This window comes from Xenopus tropicalis, chromosome 1 (assembly GCF_000004195.4).
Source record: "Xenopus tropicalis strain Nigerian chromosome 1, UCB_Xtro_10.0, whole genome shotgun sequence".
Classification (NCBI taxonomy): Eukaryota; Metazoa; Chordata; class Amphibia; order Anura; family Pipidae; genus Xenopus; species Xenopus tropicalis.
This window is the reverse complement of record NC_030677.2, coordinates 38,039,327-38,057,855: the sequence shown is the minus strand read 5'-3', so window position 1 is coordinate 38,057,855 and position 18,529 is coordinate 38,039,327. Positions and strand designations below refer to the sequence as shown.

The window sequence follows — 18,529 nt, the reverse complement described above, 5'->3', positions numbered from 1 at the left end:
TGATGACAATACAAAATCATCCCCCTATTGCAAAATAATGGGGCAGATGGGGCTGAAACAGGGACTGTGCATCTGAAATGGGGGATAGCAGCAGTACACTTACAAGTGCCATTTAGACAGTTAAAGTAACTTATTCATCCAGTTCCCGCCTCATACTAGCTTCACCTGCTCCATCGATGTTTTTAATATAGCAAGTGGGAGATGTTAAAGGTTATATCTGAACCCCCCAAAAAATTAGTTCATGGAAATTGACTCAGAATATGCCTCTGGACACTTTTGCAATTTACATAAAATGTTGTAGTTTTTGTGGTTTCTTAGATATTTGTTTTTTTAGACTGCTGCTACCAGGCTTTTGGCTCAGCATCTCTCTTTGATAGTAAAAGAGTTAGCGATAGCGAGTGATCCTATGGTAACTGACTGTGCATAAACAGATAGGGTGTGCCTTCAGTATCGGTACACTGTACTGGTCCACTGGGATATAAGGGAAACTCCCGGTGGGCCCAGGTACCAGTAGGCCCTTCTGCTTCTAACCATTTAGCCTATGTCATGGTCAGTCCCTAATTTGGAATTGAAACAAAGAGGCTAAAAAGATGGAAGAATAGATTACAGTATGGAAAAAACTGAGACTAGGAGAATAAAGTAGTCATGGTTGGTCCCTAATTTGGAATTGAAACAAAGAGGCTAAATAGATGGAAAGAACTGAGACTAGGGGCATAAAGAAGTTAAAGGAGGAGAGAAGGTAAATAAAGAGTTGGCCTGTGGCCTAGGGTTTTCGGGTGGGCCCTGGCATCCCAGTCTGACCCTTTTTCTTATGGCAGAAACATCACTGTGCATACAGCAGATTATGGTTCACACAGGGAATTTGGGGTGAAAAATCACAGTTTAGTAAATATATCACACACCACCCACCTCTGCTTTATACAGGACATGACAAGGAACATATCACCAGTGGGTCCCAATCTTCCATTCACACAGTAATACAAATAAATGCCCAGCTCTGAGGAAATGCCAATGTATTAGAGTTGCCCTGGCACTCAGATACAGACAAGGCACATGATTTACAATGGAATACATAGCAGGGGCTCTTTAGCTGTAGAAGAGGTGGGTGTGGGGCCGGGGCCCCAGTGTGCAGCACCAAGGACAGCTCTTTATAAGGACAGATCCTTACTCTACAGCTTGGGGACTCCCTTTCCAAAGCGCGTTCACGCTCAGCTCCGGCGCGGCCCAGACAGCAGCAGCTCAGTGCTCGCCCCCGCCCGGGACCCTCCTCCATTCAAAGCAGCCAAGGAAGGAGCAGCTTCTCCGCACAGCAACTGCTGCAGCAACCTCTCCGCACCTGCGACTCCGGCAGCCTCTGCAAGCGGAGCGGCATCTCCGGCTCCTGAAGGTAAAGAGCCCCCCGGTAGCCTCCCCCTGGGCAGCCCGCAGCCTCCCTCTCCTGCCCGGCGGAACCCCAATCACTTGCACCTCACTGATCCGACAAAGCCTCATCCATCGCGATCCGGGAGAATCCATCCCAGCTCTGTGTGTGTGTCTGTATGTGTGTGTGTCTGTATATGTGTGTGTGTGTATGTGTGTGTATGTATGCGTGTGTGTGTGTGTGGCACTGTCGGTGCCGCTGATTGCAACAAATCACTGGCTTATATGACACATGTCTGTCCATCGCTGCGATCCTGTCTGTCGCATACCTGTGCGAAATCAAATGCGATTCCTATTCATATGGCACATGGTTTTTTATACCAACAGCCCCCCAAACCCACAAACACCCCCGAGTAGCTGCTGGGCTATTAATCGCATGGACAGTGCAGAAGAGACTTTATTCCAGCAGCTGACCTGCGAGCAGTCGCAAGTTGGTTGCCTAGCGATTTGTCTTGGAAGTGCTGTGTATTAACATTCTTTCCCATCTCTGTCTCAGGTGGTTGTTACAATTAAAATCGAAGCAACTATGGGAACTACCCTGGCATCCTGCAGAAAGGAAATCCTGCTCTTCTTTACCCTGGTGCTGTGGGAGTCATCCAGGTGAGCTCTGTTTGTCTGTCTGTATGGCTGTGCTCCTGTTCCCCAGGCTGGGCTGAATGGTACCGGGGTGGCTGCTGTATGTATGTTTGGGCTGAGTAGTACCGGGGTGGCTGCTGTATGTATGTTTGGGCTGAATGGTACCGGGGTGGCTGCTGTATGTATGTTTGGGCTGAGTAGTACCGGGGTGGCTGCTGTATGTATGTTTGGGCTGAGTAGTACCGGGGTGGCTGCTGTATGTATGTTTGGGCTGAATGGTACCGGGGTGGCTGCTGTATGTATGTTTGGGCTGAGTAGTACCGGGGAGGCTGCTGTATGTATGTTTGGGCTGAGTAGTACCGGGGTGGCTGCTGTATGTATGTTTGGGCTGAATGGTACCGGGGTGGCTGCTGTATGTATGTTTGGGCTGAGTAGTACCGGGGTGGCTGCTGTATGTATGTTTGGGCTGAGTAGTACCGGGGTGGCTGCTGTATGTATGTTTGGGCTGAATGGTACCGGGGTGGCTGCTGTATGTATGTTTGGGCTGAGTAGTACCGGGGAGGCTGCTGTATGTATGTTTGGGCTGAGTAGTACCGGGGTGGCTGCTGTATGTATGTTTGGGCTGAATGGTACCGGGGTGGCTGCTGTATGTATGTTTGGGCTGAGTAGTACCGGGGTGGCTGCTGTATGTATGTTTGGGCTGAGTAGTACCGGGGTGGCTGCTGTATGTATGTTTGGGCTGAATGGTTCCGGAGTGGCTGCTGTATGTATGTTTGGGCTGAGTAGTACCGGGGAGGCTGCTGTATGTATGTTTGGGCTGAGTAGTACCGGGGTGGCTTCTGTATGTATGTTTGGGCTGAGTAGTACCGGGGTGGCTGCTGTATGTATGTTTGGGCTGAGTAGTACCGGGGAGGCTGCTGTATGTATGTTTGGGCTGAGTAGTACCGGGGTGGCTGCTGTATGTATGTTTGGGCTGAGTAGTACCGGGGTGGCTGCTGTATGTTTGGTCTGAGTAGTACCGGGGTGGCTGCTGTATGTTTGGTCTGAGTAGTACCTGGTGGCTGCTATATGTATATTTGGGCTGAGTAGTACCAGGGTGGCTGCTGTATGTTTGGTCTTAGTAGTACCGGGGTGGTTGCTGTATGTTTGGGCTGAGTAGTACCAGGGTGGCTGCTGTATGTATATTTGGGCTAAGTAGTACCGGGGAGGCTGCTGTGTGTTTGGGCTGAGTAGTACCGGGGTGGCTGCTGTATGTATATTTGGGCTGAGTAGTACCGGGGAGGCTGCTGTGTGTTTGGGCTGAGTAGTACCGGGGTGGCTGCTGTATGTATGTTGAGGAGTAGCGGGGTGGCTGCTGTATGTATATTTGGGCTGAGTAGTACCGGGGAGGCTGCTGTATGTATATTTGGGCTGAGTAGTAGCGGTGAGGCTGCTGTATATTTGGGCTGAGTAGTACCGGGGAGGCTGCTGTATGTTGCAGCGCTAGGCGCAGCTCGTTAGCATTCATGCTCGATTGAGCTGATTAGCGCTAGTGACCCCAGTGGAACACAACTTACTGTAGCGTTTAGTTTTACACACACATGACTGGTTCTGCATCAGGGAACTTATTCCAAGCAATGTTTGGCAGGGAATGGGCTTTATTATGGGCTATGAAATGATAACAATAAGTTCAGCTTTGTGCAAATATTAATTAAAGCGCCAAGTTATCATGTCACACTCCTAATTAATTGACTCCTTATTTTGAGAAACAAGTGCTGTACAGGAGGCTGAATGCAACAATATAGTTTTAGAAAAATGTATTCTTTTTATTATTATTTCATATGGAAATGTCACGGTGGAATAATAGAGCAACAGAGTGTCAGGGAGCAAAGGGAAGAGCAAATGTACAGCAAAGTGATGGTGCAGTGTTTGGGAAAGTGTCTTTCCCCTGTCTGAGCACTGAAGGCGATATATGTATCAACCTCTAGGGGGAGACAGAGCGCAGCGGCAGAGCAGTTCGTAACAGAAGTTGCTTTATGAACATTAAAGTTTCCCTTTGAGTTGACTGAAATGATAAAGCCATAAATGTATGATACCTATATTCAGCAATGTACTGGGATGTATTTATAGCATATAGCAATGATCATATGGCTGTTTATTTGTCTTATGGAAAATACATTGGTTTAGAACATGTTATTTGATGTCCTCAATGATGTGAATATAGTAAAGACACAAATGCAGACAGGTATATTCCCTCCCCACATGTGCATCAAAAAGCAACGTATATGAAATATGGTGAATTACAACTGGTTCTGACATGTTTCTTAATGCAGCTTATTTAGATAAATACAGAATCTTATCCACTGCATTTTGTTGGATGATTTCACCTGGACATTTGATAGAAGGTGACAAACAGAAGCCTGTGGTGAAAAAATTTCAACAGAAAATTCATGTCATGTCATGTGATTTTAAGGATTCGGATTCAGTTCTGCCAGGCATGTGGGTTTGTCCGGATCTGAATCCTGCTGAAAAAGGCAGAATCTTGTGAATTAAATCCTGGATTCGTGCATCCCTAGTTACCAGTTTTAGACTGCTAACACCATGCTTTCAGCTCATCAGCTGTTTGGAAAGTCACATTGTCAGTGACCCTACCTGTCACCCGCATAGCCAGTTAACCCTTCGATTGCCAAACCTCTGACTCTGAAAGGGAGCTGCTTAGCTGAGAGCCTGGTATTAGCAGTATAAGACACTGTTAAATATCTCAAAAATGACTAAAAATAGAAAATAAATAGAAATTGCAAACATACTTGCAAGAGCACGCTGAGTAAATTTACATCAATTCCCATTTTTGGTTTAGATCTCCTTATAACGCAGATTATTTCTTCCCCATGTATATTTGTTAGCATTTGTAGCCCAGATCTGTGCCACATACATGTGCCTTTGGGAATGTCTCGTTTAAACAATAACGTCGCCAGTTTAATTTATCTGCATTCTCCCAGTTTTGCGTGGTGTCTGCTATTGTTTTGTCTCCTTGTAGTAACCCTACTGGGAGAGGCAACTGATTAATTGCTTCTAATCCTGTTACTACGTGATCAGTGCTACTGTACAGCAGCTTGATGGCAAATATTGCTATAAACACTAGTAGTGTAGCTGGGTATATCCTACTGAATCTATTAGCTCTGCTACTAGATATTAATGTATCTATCTATCTATCTATCTATCTATCTATCTATCTATCTATCTATCTATCATCTATCTATCTATCTATCATCTATCTATCTATCTATCTATCTATCTATCATCTATCTATCTATCATCTATCTATCTATCTATCTATCTATCTATCTATCTATCTATCTATCTATCTATCATCTATCTATCTATCTATCTATCTATCTATCTATCTATCTATCTATCATCTTTTTTTATCTTTGTCTATGTGTCTTGTCTGAGGCAGTCACAAGGATGTTAATATACTGAGCCATAAAAGTGACTTCTGGCTCATCTTCTTTAAACCTTCCGTCTGAGTTTCATAAAATCTCGGTCTTCATCAATTCTTGATGTTTTTCATGCTCAGGACAGGATTGAGTCTATCCCAGGCATTCTTGAAGCACGCAGCTGTATTAGCCCAAGCCACTTATGCAGTTAAGCAATTCCAGAGCTGCACTGCCCTCTCAGAAGGAGTACACACAGGATCTAATGATTCATTTAGCTTCTGAGCTCTCACATCACAGGGAGATAATGCAGTACTGCTTAGGGAAAGTTAAGACTTCAAATAAATAAAAGGTATGCATCAGTTCAGACTGATAAACCACCCGTTTGCCTTGGTTGCTTTGTAGAGATGTCACTGATTTGTAAATATTCCATAGGTTTCACCCGTAAGTGTTTTTAGTGATCTAAAGAGCATGGGCCCCCCAGCCAACCACTAGTTAGGGGCATCACTGCCGTAGAGGGGCTGATAATGTGATAGTACTAATAGTATAACTTTACTTTCAACTTTTTCAATTGATTTTCTGGTGACTTTTTTAATAGAATATTTCAAATATACAAAAATTTACTAGTAACTGAACATCAGTCCACGAATGGATGTCTTACTGAACAATATCAGTTTAAAAAAAAAGCACATACAGTTCACATGTTTTGATGGGTACTTCGGGAGTCATGTATTTCACAACAAAGCAGCCAAAGGACTCCTCCATTTTTCATGACAGTCTGGCCACTGGATGGCGATGCTCTATTAGGACATATAATATGGCATAACAGTTTTCTACCACTTTAAATACAAATACAAATTGGTATATATACATTATTCTTTGTGTAGGATAAACCTTGGCAGAATGATCTAAAGAGCATCTATGGTAGAATAAAGAGTTTATTATATGAACAGGCAGTAGAAATTGAAGACAATTCTGATTGTGGGTCAAAAAACATTGCTTATTGGCATATTTGTACATTATAACACCAATGTAACAGTGTAAATGCACATTTGTGTGTATAGAAAATGCGCTGCTCTAGAACTGCATTTATGTGTGAAGTAGGAGTGTGGGGGGAATCAGCCACCTTATGGGTTCCTATACACATTGTTGTCATAGTCATGTACTATAAAATATATATACAATTATAAATGTGTATATAGATAGATATAAATATCACAAATGTAAAAATCTAATGTTGGCGGAATACAATAGGGTAATAACATGAGTGTATTGTGTTTGTTTTGTTCAGCCAAGTTCTGGGGGATACCGTGGATAATGATGCAAAGAACAACATTACCATTTTCACGAGGATTCTAGATAGACTTCTGGATGGCTATGATAATCGTCTGAGGCCTGGACTAGGAGGTAACCTTTCCAGGAATTTATTATTTCGCATTTTGCAAATAAGCAACACTAAATTAAAATCATGTATTGGCTGAAGTGGGTGTATGCAAGATAAAATGCAAGTACCACAATGTGAATACTATGCAATGTATACAGGACTATGCATTTAGAGCAATATTGAGCAAACATAATGAAACAAATTCTAATTATTCATCTTTTTTGCACCATATCAACTAGATTTCCTACGGTCTCCAATTTTTTGTGAATGCACTTATAAGATTTTGTACCCCTCCCCCCAAATCCTTTGGAGACCAATATAATGAATGCTTACATCTCTATTCTTATTAACATATAGGATACCCTCCATCCTAAACATGAAAGGCAGTTACACCATTACATATTAAAGCTGGCTATACATGTAAAGATCCACTTGTTTTCACAGGTATTTTGGTCCCCATTACTTAGGTGAGCAAATTGGGCCAATCAAGATGCATTTGGATAACAAAGGGGTCCATGTAGACTGACAGCTATGTGTGGTGTCCCTGATCTGATGCAGTCCTTGTCTAAGGGGTCTCAAGTGATCATTTTTTAAAATTCAGTTTTTCTAGTAAATATCTCTCCGGCCTAAAAAGTGTTGGATGGAAGTGCCTGTTGTCCCCAGCCAATAAGCACATTTGTTGTGAGGTTGAATTGGTCAGTATCTTGGTGTTGCCTAAAACCCATGGGACCCACAGGTCTACCTGCAGGTTGGATTCCATGCCAGCGCAACACTCTATCCAAACTCTATCCTTGGACATGAGCCCTTGACATAAGCAAGCGTTTCGATTACCCCCTCTATATGACCGCCATCTCCTTTGTATACTCATTCATGTCAGAGGCATCAGACATGGGTGAGAGATGGTCAGGGATGGGCCAACCTTTTGTTGACCTGTGCAACACTATGGTATTTGTATGTCATTGGTAGGTTTGATGCACCAATTTATTGTACAGCAACTAGAATTTGTTGATGCTTTATAAAAATGTTTAATATAATAATGATTTCAATGGCTCTTTTAAATTCTCCTGTTCAGAACTGAGCATTCTGCAATTGCAGGAGCAGTGGTGGTTTGGGTCTTTTTTTTTTTTTTGAGCCACACAGCACTTTGTAGTAATGAAAGGGACACTTCTGTCTGCTAGAAGGTATTTATGGCACAAAGTATACAGTCTAATTAAGTGCATCACAAAAGGTTTATGTGACATAAGTAAAGTAGTGATGATAAACTGAAAAATGCACAGTATATAGCAGAAATAATCCCTGTTTAACTATTAATTAGAGAAAAGTATGCCATAGTGACTGATCTTTATAAACAGACTTTTTTATAGAATGTGACATACAGAATCTACTGGCAAATGTACTGCTATTAATATAGAGTGATAAGAGTAATTGACAGAGTAAGTGATAGAGTATTTCAGTGGCAATTAAGCTTCTGATATAACTCACTGTGATTGGGGCTCACAGAAAAGGGGACAAATGGTGGCAGCTAAAAATGTTTAAATATCATATCTTATTTTCTTGCTTTCACTGTTCAATAGTACTGTGACCCACAGCATTAAATGATATGGTGACCCAGCACTAAATGCCCCAGTGACCTCCTGAATATATACAGTGACACTCAGCATAAAATGGTTTAATGGCCCACAGCATTAAATGGTACAGTTACCCCACCATGAAATGGATACGGTGCTCACATTATTAAAGGCTACAATGAGCCTGTACAAGCATTAAATTCTAGGGCAATTCCCCTACAGCATTAAAGGGGTGGTTAACCTTTAGGTTAACTTTTAGTATTAGATAAAATGCCCTATTCCTATCAGCTTAGTAAATGGTTTTCATTATTTTTTTATAGTTTTTTTAATTTTCCTCACCTGCCTCAGCTTTCAGCTTTCAAACGGGGGTCACTGACCCCAGCAGACCAAAAACTATTGCTTTGTAAGGCAACAATTTTATTATTAATGTTACTTTTTATTACTTACTGTATCTTCCTGTGCAGGCCCTCTCCTATCCATATTCCGTATCTAGTTCAAACCACTGCCCGGTTGCTATGGTAAATATGACCCTAGCAACCAGCTAGCTACTTAAATACTAAAATGGAGAAGTGCTTAACAAATAGCTGGAAAACAATAAAAAACTAAAAATGTCAAGAATATCAATGTCTGCCTTATACTAAAATTTAATCAAAAGGTAAACTACCTGTTTAAATGTTATTGTGACCCCCATCCTTAAATGGTGCAGTGACCCCAGCATTAAGTGATGCAGAGACCCCATACTTAGTGTGAAGTTGATGGTACAGTGTTACTGTTATCATAGGGGTTATAGGTCTCATTGCCCAGGCCCTGGCCCTTAGCACATTTTTGCTGCTTAAATCTGCTGTTCGCATTTACCCTGCTTGTACTATATATATTTTACATTTGGATTTAAAAACTGGTCCCAGGTTGTTACAGTAATTAACCCATAGTTACAAGATAACACTATTTAATTTAAGCCTGAGAGCTGCAGAATAAAAAAAAACACATTAAAAAATAGGAAACCACCGAAAATATTAACGGAGACCAATTGCAAACTGTCTTTGGATTCTGTTGTCTACACCATACTAAAAATTAACTTTAAGGTGAATGACACGTGATTGTCCAGATCATGACGTCTCCGGACAACAGGACAGCCCTTTAAAACCATGGGAAATCTGGGGAGGATGGGAGCCGTGACTGTATTTCATATATAATGTTTTACTTATTTATTGACTTGGATGAATTGTACCTTAATTGATAGTTCCCATGTGCTGCCCAGTGCCCATTATCTAGTATTACATATGGTCTGTTGCACTGTTTTTATTGCAAGGGGAAGTAAGATACATCACATCATAAAGAAGAGCGCATTCTGAGGGCATCATTATTTTTGTGCTTAGGCAGTGGCAAATCTTTCTTTGCCCTTTTTCCTGACATTCTTTTTAATTATCAGAAAGAGAAGACATCACTAAGTGAGTGGTGCGATTGCTTTCCAGCCCACATGAAATGTAAAGATAAAGGCACTTTCCTGCCTTTTCACTATAGGTCCCCTGGATTTTTAGTGACAGCACAAAGTACATGTTGTAGTTGGAGAAAGTGCCCTTTAAAGTGGTAATTAGGAGGCACAATTCCACTCAGATGTTTCTTATAATTTCATTTTATTTCATTATGCAAAAAAGAAACCTTATTTGGGTGGATTACAGGCAGTGTTTTGATTGGTACTCACTAGTTCACATGTGACGCCAGTAGTGACCCAGTGCTGCCAGGGCTTCTCCAGGGCAGTGCCACAGGGCTGATGGCAGAGCAAGGGAGGCTAATGCCACAGGAGAGAGCCACTAGGCTTTGTAAGTCTGCTCTGCCTCTAGCCATGTGCTGTGACCTTATGACAAGGACTAAACTTAGTCTGTAATTAGTTCAAGGCTATAGTTGCCATTTAGGATGAACTTGAATGGTCACAATAATGCTGCTTTAGCTATTTCTATTACCTTTGTTCAGACATCATTAAATATAGCTACCGCTTTGCCAACTAACATCCTGGAGCCAATTTATTCACAAAATACTTTGCTATTACTGATGGACCAAACGTTAGCATTTATTTCAATGGAAAAATGTGTGATAATGGACCATTTAAATGGAGTGTCATGATAGGACAATTAAAGTGTCTATACTATATAAACTGCTCTATCTGTACCTGCCTTTTTTCCTGAGCAGTCCTGATTCTTCAAAAGAAGGCAGGAATAAATGAACAAGATGGAGATAGAATGGATAAGGATGTGTGTGGCAGAGCCCTGCATCAGGTTGGATACATGGAGTTAACTGGAATACCTGCCAAGCAGTCAGGACTTGCACGGAATATCCTTCTGCGTAAGCAGCACCCAGGCACTCTCTAGGTGCAACTGGGTGGGCTACTGGGGGTCATTTGGGGAAAAAAAGGAACCTCCACTTTCATGATGTCAGTGCCAGTTTTTGCAAATCGCAACACTCATATCAGGGATGGATTGGGTGCAAGTGGGTAGGGTTAAGAATGCAGGTAAGTGGGTATAAGTACCCCTTATAAGTACCCCTCAGCTTGCTCCAAACAAGTACAGGTATGGGATCTGTTATCCAGAATGCTCAGGACCTGGGGTCTTCTGGATAAGGGGTCTTTCTGTAGTTTGGATCTTTATGTTTTACGTTTACTAAAAAATAATTTAAACATTAAATAAACCCAATGGGATTGTTTTGCCTCCAATAGGTATTATTTATATCTTAGTTTGGGTCAAGTACAAGGTACTGTTTTATTATTACAGAGAAAAAGGAAATCATTTCTAAAAACTATAACCATTTGTTTAAAATGGAGTCTATGGGAGATGGCCTTTCCATAATTCGGTACTTTCTGGATAACACATTCCAGGATAACAGATCCTATACCTGTCCATGCAATTGCAAGCCTTAATACAAGGGAACCCTGGAATTACCAAGTCTTGACCTATTGGTAATTTCATTGGTTTCCTTAGTTGTTTGAATCCATAGCTGCAACTCACATGTGCCTATTGAATAATAATGTTCTGCAGAAGTGATGCCATCCCCACTATCAAATACATGCACTGCAACTTGCACAATGGACCAAAACTGAGGTTAATTTGAATCTTTGTAGGTACATTGCCCACAGGTTGTGGTGGGTATGACTTAGAAGTCTGGGAACAAAACCCCTCCATTGTGTTTAAAAAACATTTATTTGAATTAAAGAAATTGCATTTCATACATTTTGCTGCATTCATAAGTGAGCCCAATTGACTTTAGCCCACTAACTGCCATATTTAATCAGTAGTTCCATGATTTTAGCAGAAATGCATTGCACTGGCAAATAAGACCCTTTGGATTTTATACAATTAACGTTTCCCTTGCCTAACACAGACTGATGACGCATTGCTATCAATAATTTATTGCCCAAGAATATTTTTTTTTCTCTATTATTAGTTAGCTGGCATATAATTCCCAATGTATTGATGTCAGGCTTGCAGTGCTGTAATTAAGTGGTTGTGACGGGCAAAATATTGACTTGGCTCCTGTTTCACCGTGCAACAGTGCTCCTGCCTAAATGAGATGAAAGCCCGCAGCATTAACAGATAATTCATTATTCTGAATTAGCTCACATTCTCAGTTTTTCATTTTCTGTGCCTTTGGGTGCAGCAATATAAACAGTTTTATGGCTTTAATGCAAACATTAAAATTTTCATGAAGTGCATAGAACAGTACAATATGTAATCATTGTCAGATAGTGACATCTGAAAGCAGAATTTCCATATAAATATGCTAAAAGGCAGACATCTGCAAAGACACCCCTTTAAATGATGACCTTTGTTAAAACTGGATAGATTTGTTTTAAACATGAAGGCTTATTTAAAGGGGAAGTTTAAAGGGAGAGAATGGTTAAGAGGCTGGAGGAGTGTTTAAACTAGACAAGGGGGGGAGTTGGTAAGCTAGATTCTTATGGGAGAGCTAGTGTAGATGGGGCAGTGGGACCAGTAAAGGGTTGTGGGGGAGGAGTGAGGGGGGCATATAGTTTATCAGATAAGGAGCTTCCATTGTTACAAGGGAAACAGACTAATTTTCACCTTAGCTCTAACTGTCCTTTAGCTAATGTAAGCATCAGAGGAAGAAGTAGTAATCTCCGCTGCATGCTGGCTAATGCGCGTAGCTTGTCGGGAAAAATAGGGGAGCTGCAGGCTATTACATGTATTGAAAATTATGATTTAATTGGTATCACTGAGACCTGGTGGGATGAAAAATGCGACTGGGCTGTGAATTTAAATGGGTATACACTTTTTAGGAGGGACAGAGAGATTAAAAAGGGTGGAGGGGTTTGTCTTTATGTAAAGTCAGATTTAAAGCCATGTAATAAAGACATTACCAATGAAAACGTTGAATCTCTTTGGGTAGAAATTTCAGTAGGGCTGAAGGTCACAAAGAAAATTATCATTGGTGTATGCTATAAACCACCCCGTATAGATGAGGGGGATGAGTCCCAGCTACTTTTGCAAATGGAGGAGGCTTCAAAATTGGGTCAAGTTGTTATTATGGGGGACTTTAATTATCCGGACATTGACTGGAGTAATGGGGTGGCTAAGTCAGAAAAAGCTAGTAGGTTTGTAAATATGCTAAATGACAACTTTTTATTTCAGGTGGTTCAAGAACCTACTCGGAATGAGTCTATTTTGGACCTGGTAATATCTAATAATACTGAACTTATCTCAAACATTTGTGTGGGGGGGGGGCATTTGGGGAACAGTGATCACAACATGGTCTCCTTTGAGATAATGCTACAGAGACAGCGCTATAAGGGAGTAACTAAAACACTCAATTTTAGACGTGCAGACTTTGCCAGTTTAAGGGCATCACTGCAATGTGTCAACTGGGAAAGGCTTTTCATGGGGTTAGACACAGAAGGAAAATGGAACATCTTTAAAACATTGCTTTGTAGGTATACACAACAGTATATTCCCCTTGTAAGCAAGGAGAGGCATCACAAAGCAAAACCTTTATGGCTGAATAAAAGAGTTAAGGTCGAGGTTGGTAATAAAAAACGTGCTTTTAAAGCATTCAAGTTAGCTGGGACAGCAGAAACTTTCATCAGGTACAAGGAAGCAAATAAAGCATGCAAAAAAGCTATCAGGCAAGCTAAAATAGAGATGGAAAGGGATATTGCAGCTAGGAGTAAAAAGAATCCAAAATTATTTTTTAATTATGTGAATAGTAAAAAAATGAAGCAAGAAGGGGTGGGAACTTTATTATCACGGGGGGGTAAGTTGGTTGATGAGAACGGGGAAAAAGCAGAAATTTTGAACTCTTATTTTTCATCTGTCTATACATCTGAGGAGCCAGATAATGAAGGCTTCCCTTTTAATATACCCAGTGCTAGTAATTTAGCTACTGACGCGTGGGTCACTCAGGAGGAAATTCAAAAGAGACTTGAACATGTAAAGGTAAACAAAGGTCCAGGACCGGATGGGATTCATCCCAGGGTATTAAATGAGCTGAGCGCTGTGATTGCCAAGCCTCTTCACATAATTTTTCAGGATTCGTTGAGGTTTGGCATGGTGCCGAGAGACTGGCGGATTGCTAATGTGGTGCCATTATTTAAAAAGGGATCTCGTTCTCAGCCTGAAAACTATAGGCCTGTTAGTCTGACATCAGTAGTAGGAAAGCTTCTGGAAGGGGTAATAAGGGATAGGATAGTTGAATACATTGCAGTTCACAATACTATTAGTTTGTGCCAGCATGGTTTTATGCGTAACAGATCTTGCCAGACTAATTTAGTTGCCTTTTATGAGGAGGTGAGCAGGAACCTTGATGCTGGAATGGCAGTTGATGTCATCTACTTAGATTTTGCTAAAGCGTTTGATACAGTACCTCACAGAAGGTTAATGATCAAATTGAGGAATATTGGCCTAGAACATAATATTTGTAATTGGATAGAAAACTGGCTGAAGGATAGAGTACAAAGAGTGGTGGTAAATGGAACATTTTCTAATTGGGCCAGTGTGGTTAGTGGAGTACCGCAGGGGTCAGTCCTTGGTCCTTTGCTTTTTAACTTGTTTATTAATGACCTGGAGGTGGGCATAGACAGTACTGTTTCTATTTTTGCTGATGACACTAAATTGTGCAAAACTATAAGTTCCATGCAGGATGCTGCCGCTTTGCAGAGCGATTTGACAAAATTGGAAAACTGGGCAGCAAACTGGAAAATGAGGTTCAATGTTGACAAGTGCAAAGTTATGCACTTTGGTAGGAATAATATAAACGCGAACTATCTACTGAATGGTAGTGTGTTGGGGGCATCCTTAATGGAGAAGGATCTAGGGGTTTTTGTAGATCACAAGTTGTCCAATTCCAGGCAGTGTCATTCTGTGGCTACTACAGCAAATAAAGTGCTGTCTTGTATAAAAAAGGGCATTGACTCAAGGGATGAGAACATATTTTTGCCTCTTTATAGGTCCCTGGTAAGGCCTCACCTTGAGTATGGGGGCAGTTTTGGGCTCCAGTCCTTAAGAAGGATATTAATGAGCTAGAGAGAGTGCAGAGACGTGCAACTAAACTGGTAAAGGGGATGGAAGATTTAAACTATGAGGTGAGACTGTCGAGGTTGGGGTTGTTTTCTCTGGAAAAGAGGCGCTTGCGAGGGGACATGATTACTCTGTACAAGTACATTAGAGGGGATTATAGGCAGTTGGGGGATGTTCTTTTTTCCCATAAAAACAATCAGCGCACCAGAGGTCACCCCTTTAGATTAGAGGAACAGAGCTTCCATTTGAAGCAGCGTAGGTGGTTTTTCACGGTGAGGGCAGTGAGGTTGGGGAATGCCCTTCCTAGTGATGTCGTAATGGCAGATTCTGTTAATGCCTATAAGAGGGGCCTGGATGAGTTTTTGAACAAGCAGAATATCCAAGGCTATTGTGATACTAATATCTACAGTTAGTATTACTGGTTGTATATATATAGTTTATGTATGTGAGTGTATAGATTGGTTAGTATAGGTTGTGTGCTGGGTTTACTCGGATGGGTTGAACTTGATGGACAATGGTCTTTTTTCAACCCTATGTAACTATGTAACTATGAATGAGATCTACTCTTCATTCACATAAACTAGCCAGGTGAAAGTCTCTGGTTCTGGTTCTTTGCACGTAATGATATGACCAGGATGCCTTTTAGATAGCCCTATGACTGTCCTGGACCTCCTTCCTACTGTGTCTCATACCACATGGCACTTATATATATATATATTTATTGTATTTATTTATTATATCACTTGTCCTCCCTGTGTGTAATTTTGTATTCTGTAAGATTGTACAGCGCTGCGTACCCTTGTGGCGCTTTATAAATAAAGTTATACATACATACATACATACATTAGTGTACAGATCTGGGGCTACAAGATAAAGCCCAGGAGAATGATTGCTAGCCCTGCAATATTCTGCGCAAATCTTATCTTTAGGCACCATGAGATGAAGTCGTGTGCTCCATTTCCCAGGATGCTGATTCAGCAATGGTACATGTATCTGTGTCTTATCCTTGTGTTGGGTTGAGGCGTAAGGTTAGAAGGGGTGAGGGCTTATTATGCTTCGGATGGCAGAATGCATCGGAGCTCCCAGTATAAATAATTGTGTTGCAAGCTGGAACTGCTTAGTTTGGCAAATAACAAAGAAGATGAATGTTTCCAGTGCTAAAAGGCAGTTTAATTGGTTTCTGATGAGTCTGATCCTAGTGTGTGAGTGTGTAGTGGGACAGGGATTGATATGAATAATGAATGACCTCAGTAAAGCATTGTGTAACATGATGGTGCATACGTATAGAAATAAAGGCTAATAATTATAATATATGCTGAATTGTCCCTTTTCATATCATATTCAATGTGGAATTGAAAGAGGAATGACCTGTCAGTGCAGCTGGGCTGGTTTACTGAGATTAGGACAAATACAAAGTAAGATTCTATAAGGGTCTGGGGTACTTACACACTGCATGTTGTACTTTTGCACCATAGTGCTGGACTATTTATTCTTCAGTCACCAAATAAAAAGTCTATGCAGGTTTTTCCAAAAAATTTTGATAGCTAGCATAGGCCGCCTATTTCCCCAACGAGGATGGTAGAGGGACCCAAATGTAGGACCCAAAAGGCTAGTGAGAGGGTTTAATGGGCTTTGGGCCAGAGGGCTGCCACTGAGAAAAGGCCTGGTTGCAATGGATTGCTGAGACAGGTGGGGAACAGGGATTCCCAGGGACAGGAGACAAATGTGAGAACCCAGACTAGCCAACCTTGGGTTAAGTCCTCTGGAAAGTAGTTACATGTGAAGGCTAGCCTGTGTGGGATATTGTTGTGTGTCTACTTGAGAACATCTGGATGTTGCTCTGTTAATGTGATACTGGACGTGCCAATAAAGTTACTGAGTTGCATGACTGACCAGAGTCTGTGTGAAATTTCACGTGGAAGTGCGCGTGAACTGCTGGTTCTACTCTACAAAGATGTTAGAGCTAAGTAGCCCTGGGCTCTAACTCTTGTACGTTCCTGAGTGGAAAGTACATTGTTACATCTGAGGGACATTTGTGCTTCTTCTGCAATTGATTTACATGTCTTGAATTCAGCAGGCTTCTTTCCTTCCTTAGTACCATCTATTTTGTCTATGTTTTTATGCCCCTTTGCTTATTTCTCTTCTTGCAGTTTGCCCTTGTAATTTAGTAGTTAATTTCTTTCTTATTCTTTCTGTCTTTCTTGCTCCCCCTCTACCCCAATGCCTTGCCTCCATTTCATTTGCCTTAACCTCCCCTGCACCTTCTCTATTGATCGTACATATTAAAATGCAAACATTTGCCTCATCTTCCTGCCAAAATTCAGTGGCTGACGATGCTGCTTTTATTGTATAATAAAACCACCTTGTAAAATGTATAATAAGTTTGTCACATAAAACTGAACACTGCATTAGCAGATGGTGCCTATTTCAGCAGCAACTGGAATGTTTGTCACCTAATCTGAAATAAATGTTTATATTTTCCTGCTAACAGTGGGTCCATGTCAAGTTATGAGTGAGAAGTCACATAACAGTCTTTATGGAAATAATTATCTAAAACCTGCTTGGCCATGTACTGCGTTCTCTTCAGCCACGGGATAATTACAGTCGCGGAATCTGGCCAAAAGCTTTTAGCGGAGTGTATGCTGGATACAACAATAACTCAATTACAGGGAATTGTCCGGATGAAACATAGATTTTGTATAAATAACACAACCACACTCATAATGACACAGGCCAAACATTAGGGGTGCTGTCATTACTGAGACTTTAGCAAACAAGGGGAAGTTGTGCTTTTTAGTTTTTAACCATTAGGTGGGGGAGCAATGAGGCTGCGACCACAAAATTCATACAGACATCAATAAGAGATCATCTGAACTCACCAATTATCAATTAATATAAGACATTAAGACATCCTGTGCTACCAAGAAATGCCCTCCCTTTAAGCAAAACAGGGGTTGTTTGTCCATATATTGCAATATATACAAGCTGGCCAACTACTTCTTAGTCATCCCTGGTCTGGCCAGTCCTACACTTACTTTTATCTGATTTATTAAGAATTCTACTGCTTTAATATACATTTACCTAAGCGATTGAGATTTACCAGCAGCTTACTTGCTTTTAAGGATAAAACCCCCAAATGGTTGCCCTTTTATTGGTTCCACTTGTATCACCTGACTGTAGCTGGGAAGGGAGGAAGCTACAAACTTGGTCCCTTTGTTAAAAGAATATTGAAGCATGCTACCCTACTCTGATATGTACAGTGGGCAATTGAGCAACTCACAACTACATCTATACGTTCTATACACTGAGTCAGTACAGGAATAAGAGTAAGGAGAAGGGGGCATTCAGCGTGCTATGCAAACAAGATCCTTGGGATTATAAAGTCAATTAAGAAAATTGCGAAAGTTGCCATTCATCCATGGATTCTAAATTCTCTGTCCAGTACAGTAAAAAAATGATTGCATACCAAATCTGAGCCTTAACGTGGAAGGAACAAAGTGCCAACGTAGCCAACAAATTTCATAGTTTGTAACCTTTGCAGATGCGGCACATTATGTCATGGATTCTTCAGCAGATTTTAGATTGTGCCTGAAGTGAGCTTTTCTAGCCTGTATGGTCATAAATATTGTTTCCCCCAAGCCTCTCCTT

General features: G+C 41.2%; 1 protein-coding gene across 1 annotated transcript in view; it reads left to right on the top strand.

The window, feature by feature from the left end:
* The first annotated feature begins 1,268 nt into the window (after nt 1-1,268).
* The window catches only part of gabra2 (gamma-aminobutyric acid (GABA) A receptor, alpha 2), a 75,471-nt gene continuing 58,210 nt past the window's right edge, over nt 1,269-18,529 (top strand). The window contains exons 1-3 of the mRNA XM_002933463.5: nt 1,269-1,387; nt 1,916-2,019; nt 6,700-6,815. Of these exons, the coding sequence (XP_002933509.2) occupies nt 1,946-2,019; nt 6,700-6,815 (190 nt within the window). The 5' untranslated portion in view covers nt 1,269-1,387; nt 1,916-1,945. The remainder of the gene's footprint in view (nt 1,388-1,915; nt 2,020-6,699; nt 6,816-18,529) is intronic.